The following is a 14,737-nucleotide window of genomic DNA, read 5'->3' on the forward strand; positions in this document are numbered from 1 at the left end:
TTACTTAAGTAGTGTTTTCTGTACTTTCCTTTAGTATTTTTTTGTTCGTATTTTTATTGTAACATATCCCCCGAAATGGGTGATGGACATCCACAAATTAATACCTACCATACGAAACATATCATACTAATAGGAGTTTCTCAGATTTACATATAGAATAATACGAAATGCTCTGAGGCCAGGTTGGGCTAGATGTTGCAGAGGAGCCTTGGGGGGGGCAAGCCGAATTCCTCATTTCATCTTTTTACATTCAGGTATTGAGACCACACAGATTTCAGCACAGCACTAACACACTAAGGATGATCTCACCTTAGCTACTTTAATGATGTCAGGTATATGCAGGTAGGCAGCAACAGGAGGATCTCACCTTAGCTACTTTAATGATGTCAGGTATATGCAGGTAGGCAGCAACAGGAGGATCTCACCTTAGCTACTTTAATGATGTCAGGTATATGCAGGTAGGCAGCAACAGGAGGATCTCACCTTAGCTACTTTAATGATGTCAGGTATATGCAGGTAGGCAGCAACAGGAGGATCTCACCTTAGCTACTTTAATGATGTCAGGTATATGCAGGTAGGCAGCAACAGGAAGATCTCACCTTAGCTACTTTAATGATGTCAGGTATATGCAGGTAGGCAGCAACAGGAGTCAGATCTCACCTTAGCTACTTTAATGATGTCAGGTATATGCAGGTAGGCAGCAACAGGAGGATCTCACCTTAGCTACTTTAATGATGTCAGGTATATGCAGGTAGGCAGCAACAGGAGGATCTCACCTTAGCTACTTTAATGATGTCAGGTATATGCAGGTAGGCAGCAACAGGAAGATCTCACCTTAGCTACTTTAATGATGTCAGGTATATGCAGGTAGGCAGCAACAGGAGGATCTCACCTTAGCTACTTTAATGATGTCAGGTATATGCAGGTAGGCAGCAACAGGAGGATCTCACCTTAGCTACTTTAATGATGTCAGGTATATGCAGGTAGGCAGCAACAGGAGGATCTCACCTTAGCTACTTTAATGATGTCAGGTATATGCAGGTAGGCAGCAACAGGAGGATCTCACCTTAGCTACTTTAATGATGTCAGGTATATGCAGGTAGGCAGCAACAGGAGGATCTCACCTTAGCTACTTTAATGATGTCAGGTATATGCAGGTAGGCAGCAACAGGAGGATCTCACCTTAGCTACTTTAATGATGTCAGGTATATGCAGGTAGGCAGCAACAGGAGGATCTCACCTTAGCTACTTTAATGATGTCAGGTATATGCAGGTAGGCAGCAACAGGAGGATCTCACCTTAGCTACTTTAATGATGTCAGGTATATGCAGGTAGGCAGCAACAGGAGGAAGACTTTTCCCTATCAGGTAGGCAGCAACAGGAGGATCTCACCTTAGCTACTTTAATGATGTCAGGTATATGCAGGTAGGCAGCAACAGGAGGATCTCACCTTAGCTACTTTAATGATGTCAGGTATATGCAGGTAGGCAGCAACAGGAGGAAGACTTTTCCCTATCAGGTAGGCTTCGTCAGCTTTTTGTCTGTGGGTTGAACGGTATGTTACAATGGTACATTTTATGATCTTGAATGATCTTAGCGGGCAAAACTGGTTGTAATATCGTCAGGTATTCATCAGGTAATATCGTCAGGTATTCATCAGGTAATATCGTCAGGTATTCATCAGGTAATATCGTCAGGTATTCATCAGGTAATATCGTCAGGTATTCGTCAGGTAATATCGTCAGGTATTCATCAGGTAATATCGTCAGGTATTCATCAGGTAATATCGTCAGGTATTCATCTGGTAATATCGTCAGGTATTCATCAGGTAATATCGTCAGGTATTCATCAGGTAATATCGTCAGGTATTCGTCAGGTAATATCGTCAGGTATTCATCAGGTAATATCGTTAGGTATTCATCAGGTAATGTCGTCAGGTATTCATCAGGTAATATCGTCAGGTATTCATCAGGTAATGTCGTCAGGTATTCATCAGGTAATATCGTCAGGTATTCATCAGGTAATATCGTCAGGTATTCATCAGGTAATATCGTCAGGTAACTAGTCAGGTAGAATTCCAGGTAAAGCCTACATCAATGACTGGCACCCCTTGATAAAGATTAGCAAAAAAGACAACTCGATGAACTTTACCAAGTACCAAGATATTTTAGCCAATAACCCCAAGCACACAACGAGCACAAAATCCACAAAGAAATGTTCAATTGGCTACAAATTACAAAATTGTACAATGGTCTCAGTCTCCGGATATGAACCCCATTGAAAAACTTTCTTATTTTGTATTTCTTGTTAAACAAAATCTCTTTCTCTGAGCAATTGTGTAAGTATAAAATAACACAATTATTGTATGCTCAAATTCTTTACATTGTACCTCAGAATTTGTATAAAATAAACAGTCTTTATTTGTCAATAACTCCAGGTGAGTGAATAACTCCAGGTGAGTGAATAACTCCAGGTGAGTGAATAACTCCAGGTGAGTGCTGTACCTGTGCATCTGTCCTCGATCTTCTTCAGAGTAAACAGCCACGGTCCGAATCCCCAACTCAGTACACGCCCTGAACACACGGATAGCGATCTCACCTGGAGAGGAGAGAACAGAAAAGGAGAATAGAAAAGAGAAAGGAAAGAAATAAAGAGATGTACAGTCCATTCGGAAAGTATTCAGACCCCCTCACTTTTTTCCACATTTTATTACATTACAGCCTTTTTTTCTAATAATGTATAAAATATTTTTTCCTCTTCAATCTACACAGAATACCCCATAATGAGAAAGTGAAAAAATATATATATATTTTTTTTTACATTTTTGCAAATCTATTAAAAATAAAAACTTAAATACTTTAAGTATTCAGACACTTTGCTATGAGACTCTAAATTGAGCTCAGGTGCATCCTGTTTCCATTGGCTATCCTTGAGCTGTTTCTACAACTTGATTGGAGTCCACCTGTGGTAAATTCAGTTGATTGGACATGATTTGGAAAGGCACACACCTGTCTATATAAGGTCCAACAGTTGACAGTGCATGTCAGAGCAAAAACCAAGCCATGAGGTCAAAGGAATTGTCCGTAGAGCTCAGAGACAGGATTGTGTCGAGGCACAGACCTGGGGAACGGTACCAAAAGGTGTCTGCAGCATTGAAGGTCCCCAAGAACACAGAGGCCTCCATCATTCTTAAATGGAATAAGTTTGGAAACACCAAGACTCTTCCTAGAGCTGGCCGCCTGGCCAAACTGAGCAATTAAGGGAGAAGGGCCTTGGTCAGTAAGGTGACCATAAACCCAATGGTCATTCTGACAGAGCTCCAGAGTTCATCTGTGAAGATGGTTGAACCTTCCAGAAGGACAACCATCTCTGCAGCACTCCACCAATCAAAATGGCCAGACAGAAGCCACTCCTCAGTAAAAGGCACATGACAGCCGGCATGGAGTTTGCCCAAAGGCAGGTAAAGGAATCCCAGACCACGAGAAACAAGATTCTCTGGTCTGAAGAAACCAAGATTGAAATCTTTGGCCTGAATGCAAAGCGTCACATCTGGAGGAAACCAGGCACTGCTCATCACTTGTCCAATACCATCCCAACAGTGAAACATGGTGGTGGCAGCATCATGCTGTGGGGATGTTTTTCAGCTGCAGGGACTGGGAGACTAGTCAGGATCGAGGGAAAGATGAACAGTGCAAAGCACAGACAGATCCTTGATGAAAACCTGCTCAGGACCTCAGACTGGGGCGAAGGTTCACCTTCCAATAGGACAAAGACCTTAAGCACACAGCCAAGACAACGCAGGAGTGACTTCAGGACAAGTCTCTGAATGTTCTTGAGTGGCCCAGCTAGAGCCCGTCCTTGAACCGGATCAAACATCTCTGGAGAGACCTGAAAATCGCTGTGCAGCGACGCTCCCCATCCAACCTGACAGAGCTTGAGAGGATCTGCAGAGAAGAATGAGAGAAACTCCCCAAATACAGGTGTGCCAAGCTTGTAGCGTCATACCAAAGAAGACTCAAGGCTGTAATCACTGCCAAAGGTGCTTCAACAAAGTACTGAGTTAAGGGCCTGAATACTTATGTAAATGTGATATTTCAGTTTTTCTGTAAAGTAGCATTTTTTTGGGGGGGGGGTCGGTCAAGGGGTCTGAATCATTTCCAAATTCCCTATATGGGTTGAGAAGTACACTATGTTTCTCTACTATCTATTTAAGCAATAAAGCACCTCAGGGGGTTTGTGGTATACGGCCAATATACCACGGCTAAGGGCTGTTCTTAGGCACGACGCAAAGCGGAGTTAGCTGGGTTAGGTGGCTGTGTAGCTTTGAGCTGGGCTAGGTGGCGGTGTAGCTTTGAGCTGGGTTAGGTAGCTGTGTAGCTTTGAGCTGGGTTATGTGGCTGTGTAGCTTTGAACTGGGCTAGATGGCTGTGTAGCTTTGAGCTGGGCTAGATGGCTGTGTAACTTTGAGCTGGGTTAGGTGGCTGTGTAGCTTTGTGCTGGGCTAGGTGGCTGTGTAGCTTTGAACTGGGTTAGGTGGCTGTGTAGCTTTGAGCTGGGCTAGGTGGCTGTGTAGCTTTGAGCTGGGCTAGGTGGCTGTGTAGCTTTGAGCTGGGTTAGGTGGCTGTGTAGCTTTGAGCTGGGTTAGGTGGCTGTGTAGCTTTGAACTGGGCTAGATGGCTGTGCAGCTTTGAGCTGGGCTAGATGGCTGTGTAGCTTTGAGCTGAGCTAGGTGGCTGTGTAGCTTTGAGCTGGGCTAGATGGCTGTGCAGCTTTGAGCTGGGCTAGATGGCTGTGTAGCTTTGAGCTGGGTTAGGTGGCTGTGTAGCTTTGAGCTGGGTTAGGTGGCTGTGTAGCTTTGAACTGGGCTAGATGGCTGTGCAGCTTTGAGCTGGGCTAGATGGCTGTGTAGCTTTGAGCTGAGCTAGGTGGCTGTGTAGCTTTGAGCTGGGCTAGATGGCTGTGCAGCTTTGAGCTGGGCTAGATGGCTGTGTAGTTTTGAGCTGGGCTAGGTGGCTGTGTAGATTTGAGCTGTGTAGCTTTGAGCTGGGTTAGGTGGCTGTGTAGCTTTGAGCTGGACTAGGTGGCTGTGTAACTTTGAGCTGGGCTAGGTGGCTGTGTAGCTTTGAGCTGGGCTAGATGGCTGTGTAGCTTTGAGCTGGACTAGGTGGCTGTGTAGCTTTGAGCTGGACTAGGTGGCTGTGTAGCTTTTAGCTGGACTAGGTGGCTGTGTAGCTTTGAGCTGGGCTAGGTGGCTGTGTAGCTTTGAGCTGGACTAGGTGGCTGTGTAGCTTTGAGCGCGGCTAGATGGCTGTGTGTAGCTTTGAGATGGGCTAGGTGGCTGTGTAGCTTTGAGCTGGGCTAGATGGCTGTGTAGCTTTGAGCTGGGCTAGATGGCTGTGTAGCTTTGAGCTGGGCTAGGTGGCTGTGTAGCTTTGAGCGGCTAGATGGCTGTGTGTAGCTTTGAGCTGGGCTAGGTGGCTGTGTAGCTTTGAGCTGGGCTAGATGGCTGTGTAGCTTTGAGCTGGGCTAGATGGCTGTGTAGCTTTGAGCTGGGCTAGATGGCTGTGTAGCTTTGAGCTGAGCTAGGTGGCTGTGTAGCTTTGAGCTGGGCTAGATGGCTGTGCAGCTTTGAGCTGGGCTAGATGGTTGTGTAGTTTTGAGCTGGGCTAGGTGGCTGTGTAGATTTGAGCTGTGTAGCTTTGAGCTGGGTTAGGTGGCTGTGTAGCTTTGAGCTGGACTAGGTGGCTGTGTAGCTTTGAGCTGGGCTAGGTGGCTGTGTAGCTTTGAGCTGGGCTAGATGGCTGTGTAGCTTTGAGCTGGACTAGGTGGCTGTGTAGCTTTGAGCTGGACTAGGTGGCTGTGTAGCTTTTAGCTGGACTAGGTGGCTGTGTAGCTTTGAGCTGGGCTAGGTGGCTGTGTAGCTTTGAGCTGGACTAGGTGGCTGTGTAGCTTTGAGCGCGGCTAGATGGCTGTGTGTAGCTTTGAGATGGGCTAGGTGGCTGTGTAGCTTTGAGCTGGGCTAGATGGCTGTGTAGCTTTGAGCTGGGCTAGATGGCTGTGTAGCTTTGAGCTGGGCTAGGTGGCTGTGTAGCTTTGAGCGCGGCTAGATGGCTGTGTGTAGCTTTGAGCTGGGCTAGGTGGCTGTGTAGCTTTGAGCTGGGCTAGATGGCTGTGTAGCTTTGAGCTGGGCTAGATGGCTGTGTAGCTTTGAGCTGGGCTAGATGGCTGTGTAGCTTTGAGCTGAGCTAGGTGGCTGTGTAGCTTTGAGCTGGGCTAGATGGCTGTGCAGCTTTGAGCTGGGCTAGATGGCTGTGTAGTTTTGAGCTGGGCTAGGTGGCTGTGTAGATTTGAGCTGTGTAGCTTTGAGCTGGGTTAGGTGGCTGTGTAGCTTTGAGCTGGACTAGGTGGCTGTGTAACTTTGAGCTGGGCTAGGTGGCTGTGTAGCTTTGAGCTGGGCTAGATGGCTGTGTAGCTTTGAGCTGGACTAGGTGGCTGTGTAGCTTTGAGCTGGACTAGGTGGCTGTGTAGCTTTTAGCTGGACTAGGTGGCTGTGTAGCTTTGAGCTGGGCTAGGTGGCTGTGTAGCTTTGAGCTGGACTAGGTGGCTGTGTAGCTTTGAGCGCGGCTAGATGGCTGTGTGTAGCTTTGAGATGGGCTAGGTGGCTGTGTAGCTTTGAGCTGAGATGGCTGTGTAGCTTTGAGCTGGGCTAGATGGCTGTGTAGTTTTGAGCTGGGCTAGGTGGCTGTGTAGCTTTGAGCTGGGCTAGATGGCTGTGTAGCTTGAGCTGGACTAGGTGGCTGTGTAGCTTTGAGCTGGTGGCTGTGTAGCTTTTATGGCTGTGGCTGTGTAGCTTTGAGCTGGGCTAGCTGGGCTAGCTGTGGCTGTGTAGCTTTGAGCGCGGCTAGATGGCTGTGTGTAGCTTTGAGATGGGCTAGGTGGCTGTGTAGCTTTGAGCTGGGCTAGATGGCTGTGTAGCTTTGAGCTGGGCTAGATGGCTGTGTAGCTTTGAGCTGGGCTAGGTGGCTGTGTAGCTTTGAGATGGCTGTGTGTAGCTTTGAGCTGGGCTAGGTGGCTGTGTAGCTTTGAGCTGGGCTAGATGGCTGTGTAGCTTTGAGCTGGGCTAGATGGCTGTGTAGCTTTGAGCTGGGCTAGATGGCTGTGTAGCTTTGAGCTGAGCTAGGTGGCTGTGTAGCTTTGAGCTGGGCTAGATGGCTGTGCAGCTTTGAGCTGGGCTGATGGCTGTGTAGTTTTGAGCTGGGCTAGGTGGCTGTGTAGATTTGAGCTGTGTAGCTTTGAGCTGGGTTAGGTGGCTGTGTAGCTTTGAGCTGGACTAGGTGGCTGTGTAACTTTGAGCTGGGCTAGGTGGCTGTGTAGCTTTGAGCTGGGCTAGATGGCTGTGTAGCTTTGAGCTGGACTAGGTGGCTGTGTAGCTTTGAGCTGGACTAGGTGGCTGTGTAGCTTTTAGCTGGACTAGGTGGCTGTGTAGCTTTGAGCTGGGCTAGGTGGCTGTGTAGCTTTGAGCTGGACTAGGTGGCTGTGTAGCTTTGAGCGCGGCTAGATGGCTGTGTGTAGCTTTGAGATGGGCTAGGTGGCTGTGTAGCTTTGAGCTGGGCTAGATGGCTGTGTAGCTTTGAGCTGGGCTAGATGGCTGTGTAGTTTTGAGCTGGGCTAGGTGGCTGTGTAGCTTTGAGCGCGGCTAGATGGCTGTGTGTAGCTTTGAGCTGGGCTAGGTGGCTGTGTAGCTTTGAGCTGGGCTAGATGGCTGTGTAGCTTTGAGCTGGGCTAGATGGCTGTGTAGCTTTGAGCTGGGCTAGATGGCTGTGTAGCTTTGAGCTGAGCTAGGTGGCTGTGTAGCTTTGAGCTGGGCTAGATGGCTGTGCAGCTTTGAGCTGGGCTAGATGGCTGTGTAGTTTTGAGCTGGGCTAGGTGGCTGTGTAGATTTGAGCTGTGTAGCTTTGAGCTGGGTTAGGTGGCTGTGTAGCTTTGAGCTGGACTAGGTGGCTGTGTAGCTTTGAGCTGGGCTAGGTGGCTGTGTAGCTTTGAGCTGGGCTAGATGGCTGTGTAGCTTTGAGCTGGACTAGGTGGCTGTGTAGCTTTGAGCTGGACTAGGTGGCTGTGTAGCTTTTAGCTGGACTAGGTGGCTGTGTAGCTTGAGCTGGGCTAGGTGGCTGTGTAGCTTTGAGCTGGACTAGGTGGCTGTGTAGCTTTGAGCGCGGCTAGATGGCTGTGTGTAGCTTTGAGATGGGCTAGGTGGCTGTGTAGCTTTGAGCTGGGCTAGATGGCTGTGTAGCTTTGAGCTGGGCTAGATGGCTGTGTAGCTTTGAGCTGGGCTAGGTGGCTGTGTAGCTTTGAGCGCGGCTAGATGGCTGTGTGTAGCTTTGAGCTGGGCTAGGTGGCTGTGTAGCTTTGAGCTGGGCTAGATGGCTGTGTAGCTTTGAGCTGGGCTAGATGGCTGTGTAGCTTTGAGCTGGGCTAGATGGCTGTGTAGCTTTGAGCTGAGCTAGGTGGCTGTGTAGCTTTGAGCTGGGCTAGATGGCTGTGCAGCTTTGAGCTGGGCTAGATGGCTGTGTAGTTTTGAGCTGGGCTAGGTGGCTGTGTAGATTTGAGCTGTGTAGCTTTGAGCTGGGTTAGGTGGCTGTGTAGCTTTGAGCTGGGCTAGGTGGCTGTGTAGCTTTGAGCTGGGCTAGATGGCTGTGTAGCTTTGAGCTGGACTAGGTGGCTGTGTAGCTTTGAGCTGGACTAGGTGGCTGTGTAGCTTTTAGCTGGACTAGGTGGCTGTGTAGCTTTGAGCTGGACTAGGTGGCTGTGTAGCTTTGAGCGCGGCTAGATGGCTGTGTGTAGCTTTGAGATGGGCTAGGTGGCTGTGTAGCTTTGAGCTGGGCTAGATGGCTGTGTAGCTTTGAGCTGGGCTAGATGGCTGTGTAGCTTTGAGCTGGGCTAGGTGGCTGTGTAGCTTTGAGCGCGGCTAGATGGCTGTGTGTAGCTTTGAGCTGGGCTAGGTGGCTGTGTAGCTTTGAGCTGGGCTAGATGGCTGTGTAGCTTTGAGCTGGGCTAGATGGCTGTGTAGCTTTGAGCTGGGATAGATGGCTGTGTAGCTTTGAGCTGGGCTAGGTGGCTGTGTAGCTTTGAGCTGGGCTAGATGGCTGTGTAGCTTTGAGCTGGGCTAGATGGCTGTGTAGCTTTGAGCTGGGCTAGGTGGCTGTGTAGCTTTGAGTGCGGCTAGATGGCTGTGTGTAGCTTTGAGCTGGGCTAGATGGCTGTGTAGCTTTGAGCTGGACTAGGTGGCTGTGTAGCTTTGAGCTGGGCTAGGTGGCTGTGCAGCTTTGAGCTGGGCTAGGTGGCTGTGTAACTTTGAGCTGGACTAGGTGGCTGTGTAGCTTTGAGCTGGACTAGGTGGCTGTGTAGCTTTGAGCTGGGCTAGATGGCTGTGTAGCTTTGAGCTGGGCTAGATGGCTGTGTAGCTTTGAGTTGGGCTAGATGGCTGTGTAGCTTTGAGCTGGGCTAGGTGGCTGTGTAGCTTTGAGCTGGGCTAGGTGGCTGTGTAGCTTTGAGCTGGGCTAGGTGGCTGTGTAGCTTTGAGCTGGGTTATGTGGCTGTGTAGCTTTGAACTGGGCTAGATGGCTGTGTAGCTTTGAGCTGGGCTAGATGGCTGTGTAACTTTGAGCTGGGTTAGGTGGCTGTGTAGCTTTGTGCTGGGCTAGGTGGCTGTGTAGCTTTGAACTGGGTTAGGTGGCTGTGTAGCTTTGAGCTGGGCTAGGTGGCTGTGGCTTTGGCTGGGCTAGGTGGCTGTGTAGCTTTGAGCTGGGTTAGGTGGCTGTGTAGCTTTGAGCTGGGTTAGGTGGCTGTGTAGCTTTGAGCTGGGCTGTGCAGCTTGAGCTGGGCTAGATGGCTGTGTAGCTTTGAGCTGAGCTAGGTGGCTGTGTAGCTTTGAGCTGGGCTAGATGGCTGTGCAGCTTTGAGCTGGGCTAGATGGCTGTGTAGCTTTGAGGTGGGCTAGGTGGCTGTGTAGCTTTGAGCTGTGTAGCTTTGAGCTGGGTTAGGTGGCTGTGTAGATTTGTGCTGGGCTAGGTGGCTGTGTAGCTTTGAACTGGGTTAGGTGGCTGTGTAGCTTTGAGCTGGGCTAGATGGCTGTGCAGCTTTGAGCTGGGCTAGATGGCTGTGTAGCTTTGAGCTGGGCTAGATGGCTGTGTAGCTTTGAGCTGAGCTAGGTGGCTGTGTAGCTTTGAGCTGGGCTAGATGGCTGTGCAGCTTTGAGCTGGGCTAGATGGCTGTGTAGTTTTGAGCTGGGCTAGGTGGCTGTGTAGATTTGAGCTGTGTAGCTTTGAGCTGGGTTAGGTGGCTGTGTAGCTTTGAGCTGGACTAGGTGGCTGTGTAACTTTGAGCTGGGCTATGTGGCTGTGTAGCTTTGAGCTGGGCTAGATGGCTGTGTAGCTTTGAGCTGGACTAGGTGGCTGTGTAGCTTTGAGCTGGACTAGGTGGCTGTGTAGCTTTTAGCTGGACTAGGTGGCTGTGTAGCTTTGAGCTGGGCTAGGTGGCTGTGTTGCTTTGAGCTGGACTAGGTGGCTGTGTAGCTTTGAGCGCGGCTAGATGGCTGTGTGTAGCTTTGAGATGGGCTAGGTGGCTGTGTAGCTTTGAGCTGGGCTAGATGGCTTCGTAGCTTTGAGCTGGGCTAGATGGCTGTGTAGCTTTGAGCTGGGCTAGGTGGCTGTGTAGCTTTGAGCGCGGCTAGATGGCTGTGTGTAGCTTTGAGCTGGGCTAGGTGGCTGTGTAGCTTTGAGCTGGGCTAGATGGCTGTGTAGCTTTGAGCTGGGCTAGATGGCTGTGTAGCTTTGAGCTGGGATAGATGGCTGTGTAGCTTTGAGCTGAGCTAGGTGGCTGTGTAGCTTTGAGCTGGGCTAGATGGCTGTGCAGCTTTGAGCTGGGCTAGATGGCTGTGTAGTTTTGAGCTGGGCTAGGTGGCTGTGTAGATTTGAGCTGTGTAGCTTTGAGCTGGGTTAGGTGGCTGTGTAGCTTTGAGCTGGACTAGGTGGCTGTGTAGCTTTGAGCTGGGCTAGGTGGCTGTGTAGCTTTGAGCTGGGCTAGATGGCTGTGTAGCTTTGAGCTGGACTAGGTGGCTGTGTAGCTTTGAGCTGGACTAGGTGGCTGTGTAGCTTTTAGCTGGACTAGGTGGCTGTGTAGCTTTGAGCTGGGATAGGTGGCTGTGTAGCTTTGAGCTGGGCTAGATGGCTGTGTAGCTTTGAGCTGGGCTAGATGGCTGTGTAGCTTTGAGCTGGGCTAGGTGGCTGTGTAGCTTTGAGCGCGGCTAGATGTTTGTGTGTAGCTTTGAGCTGGGCTAGGTGGCTGTGTAGCTTTGAGCTGGGCTAGATGGCTGTGTAGCTTTGAGCTGGGCTAGATGGCTGTGTAGCTTTGAGCTGGGCTAGATGGCTGTGTAGCTTTGAGCTGGGCTAGGTGGCTGTGTAGCTTTGAGCTGGGCTAGATGGCTGTGTAGCTTTGAGCTGGGCTAGATGGCTGTGTAGCTTTGAGCTGGGCTAGGTGGCTGTGTAGCTTTGAGTGCGGCTAGATGGCTGTGTGTAGCTTTGAGCTGGGCTAGATGGCTGTGTAGCTTTGATCTGGACTAGGTGGCTGTGTAGCTTTGAGCTGGGCTAGGTGGCTGTGCAGCTTTGAGCTGGGCTAGGTGGCTGTGGAACTTTGAGCTGGACTAGGTGGCTGTGTAGCTTTGAGCTGGACTAGGTGGCTGTGTAGCTTTGAGCTGGGCTAGATGGCTGTGTAGCTTTGAGCTGAGCTAGGTGGCTGTGTAGCTTTGAGCTGGGCTAGATGGCTGTGTAGCTTTGAGTTGGGCTAGATGGCTGTGTAGCTTTGAGCTGGGCTAGGTGGCTGTGTAGCTTTGAGCTGAGCTAGATGGCTGTGTACCTTTGAGCTGGGCTAGATGGCTGTGTAGCTTTGAGCTGGGCTAGGTGGCTGTGTAGCTTTGAGCTGTGTAGCTTTGAGCTGGGTTAGGTGGCTGTGTAGCTTTGAGCTGGACTAGGTGGCTGTGTAGCTTTGAGCTGGGCTAGGTGGCTGTGTAGCTTTGAGCTGGGCTAGGTGGCTGTGTAGCTTTGAGCTGGGCTAGGTGGCTGTGTAGCTTTGAGCTGGGTTATGTGGCTGTGTAGCTTTGAACTGGGCTAGATGGCTGTGTAGCTTTGAGCTGGGCTAGATGGCTGTGTAACTTTGAGCTGGGTTAGGTGGCTGTGTAGCTTTGTGCTGGGCTAGGTGGCTGTGTAGCTTTGAACTGGGTTAGGTGGCTGTGTAGCTTTGAGCTGGGCTAGGTGGCTGTGTAGCTTTGAGCTGGGCTAGGTGGCTGTGTAGCTTTGAGCCGGGTTAGGTGGCTGTGTAGCTTTGAGCTGGGTTAGGTGGCTGTGTAGCTTTGAACTGGGCTAGATGGCTGTGCAGCTTTGAGCTGGGCTAGATGGCTGTGTAGCTTTGAGCTGAGCTAGGTGGCTGTGTAGCTTTGAGCTGGGCTAGATGGCTGTGCAGCTTTGAGCTGGGCTAGATGGCTGTGTAGCTTTGAGGTGGGCTAGGTGGCTGTGTAGCTTTGAGCTGTGTAGCTTTGAGCTGGGTTAGGTGGCTGTGTAGATTTGTGCTGGGCTAGGTGGCTGTGTAGCTTTGAACTGGGTTAGGTGGCTGTGTAGCTTTGAGCTGGGCTAGGTGGCTGTGTAGCTTTGAGCTGGGCTAGTTGGCTGTGTAGCTTTGAGCTGGGTTAGGTGGCTGTGTAGCTTTGAGCTGGGTTAGGTGGCTGTGTAGCTTTGAACTGGGCTAGATGGCTGTGCAGCTTTGAGCTGGGCTAGATGGCTGTGTAGCTTTGAGCTGAGCTAGGTGGCTGTGTAGCTTTGAGCTGGGCTAGATGGCTGTGCAGCTTTGAGCTGGGCTAGATGGCTCTGTAGCTTTGAGCTGGGCTAGGTGGCTGTGTAGCTTTGAGCTGTGTAGCTTTGAGCTGGGTTAGGTGGCTGTGTAGCTTTGAGCTGGACTAAGTGGCTGTGTAGCTTTGAGCTGGGCTAGGTGGCTGTGTAGCTTTGAGCTGGGCTAGATGGCTGTGTAGCTTTGAGCTGGACTAGGTGGCTGTGTAGCTTTGAGCTGGACTAGGTGGCTGTGTAGCTTTTAGCTGGACTAGGTGGCTGTGTAGCTTTGAGCTGGGATAGGTGGCTGTGTAGCTTTGAGCTGGACTAGGTGGCTGTGTAGCTTTGAGCGCGGCTAGATGGCTGTGTGTAGCTTTGAGATGGGCTAGGTGGCTGTGTAGCTTTGAGCTGGGCTAGATGGCTGTGTAGCTTTGAGCTGGGCTAGATGGCTGTGTAGCTTTGAGCTGGGCTAGGTGGCTGTGTAGCTTTGAGCTGTTTGTGTGTAGCTTTGAGCTGGGCTAGGTGGCTGTGTAGCTTTGAGCTGGGCTAGATGGCTGTGTAGCTTTGAGCTGGGCTAGATGGCTGTGTAGCTTTGAGCTGGGCTAGATGGCTGTGTAGCTTTGAGCTGGGCTAGGTGGCTGTGTAGCTTTGAGCTGGGCTAGATTGCTGTGTAGCTTTGAGCTGGGCTAGATGGCTGTGTAGCTTTGAGCTGGACTAGGTGGCTGTGTAGCTTTGAGCTGGGCTAGGTGGCTGTGCAGCTTTGAGCTGGGCTAGGTGGCTGTGTAACTTTGAGCTGGACTAGGTGGCTGTGTAGCTTTGAGCTGGACTAGGTGGCTGTGTAGCTTTGAGCTGGGCTAGGTGGCTGTGTAGCTTTGAGCTGGGCTAGATGGCTGTGTAGCTTTGAGCTGGACTAGGTGGCTGTGTAGCTTTGAGCTGGGCTAGATGGCTGTGTAGCTTTGAGCTGGACTAGGTGGCTGTGTAGCTTTTAGCTGGACTAGGTGGCTGTGTAGCTTTGAGCTGGGATAGGTGGCTGTGTAGCTTTGAGCTGGACTAGGTGGCTGTGTAGCTTTGAGCGCGGCTAGATGGCTGTGTGTAGCTTTGAGATGGGCTAGGTGGCTGTGTAGCTTTGAGCTGGGCTAGATGGCTGTGTAGCTTTGAGCTGGGCTAGATGGCTGTGTAGCTTTGAGCTGGGCTAGGTGGCTGTGTAGCTTTGAGCGCGGCTAGATGTTTGTGTGTAGCTTTGAGCTGGGCTAGGTGGCTGTGTAGCTTTGAGCTGGGCTAGATGGCTGTGTAGCTTTGAGCTGGGCTAGATGGCTGTGTAGCTTTGAGCTGGGCTAGATGGCTGTGTAGCTTTGAGCTGGGCTAGGTGGCTGTGTAGCTTTGAGCTGGGCTAGATGGCTGTGTAGCTTTGAGCTGGGCTAGATGGCTGTGTAGCTTTGAGCTGGACTAGGTGGCTGTGTAGCTTTGAGCTGGGCTAGGTGGCTGTGCAGCTTTGAGCTGGGCTAGGTGGCTGTGTAACTTTGAGCTGGACTAGGTGGCTGTGTAGCTTTGAGCTGGACTAGGTGGCTGTGTAGCTTTGAGCTGGGCTAGGTGGCTGTGTAGCTTTGAGCTGGGCTAGATGGCTGTGTAGCTTTGAGCTGGACTAGGTGGCTGTGTAGCTTTGAGCTGGACTAGGTGGCTGTGTAGCTTTTAGCTGGACTAGGTGGCTGTGTAGCTTTGAGCTGGGATAGGTGGCTGTGTAGCTTTGAGCTGGGCTAGATGGCTGTGTAGCTTTGAGCTGGGCTAGATGGCTGTGTAGCTTTGAGCTGGGCTAGGTGGCTGTGTAGCTTTGAGCGCGGCTAGATGTTTGTGTGTAGCTTTGAGCT

General features: G+C 50.6%; 1 protein-coding gene across 1 annotated transcript in view; it reads right to left on the reverse strand.

Annotated features, from left to right (window-relative positions):
* The window catches only part of LOC115124437 (pyruvate carboxylase, mitochondrial-like), a 671,386-nt gene that overhangs the window by 612,059 nt on the left and 44,590 nt on the right, over window positions 1–14,737 (reverse strand). The window contains exons 3-4 of the mRNA XM_065025223.1: window positions 2,505–2,598; window positions 1,451–1,541 (exon numbers count right to left, since the gene is read on the reverse strand). Of these exons, the coding sequence (XP_064881295.1) occupies window positions 1,451–1,541; window positions 2,505–2,598 (185 nt within the window). The remainder of the gene's footprint in view (window positions 1–1,450; window positions 1,542–2,504; window positions 2,599–14,737) is intronic.

The sequence above is a fragment of the Oncorhynchus nerka genome, linkage group LG12 (assembly GCF_034236695.1).
Source record: "Oncorhynchus nerka isolate Pitt River linkage group LG12, Oner_Uvic_2.0, whole genome shotgun sequence".
Lineage (NCBI taxonomy): Eukaryota > Metazoa > Chordata > Actinopteri > Salmoniformes > Salmonidae > Oncorhynchus > Oncorhynchus nerka.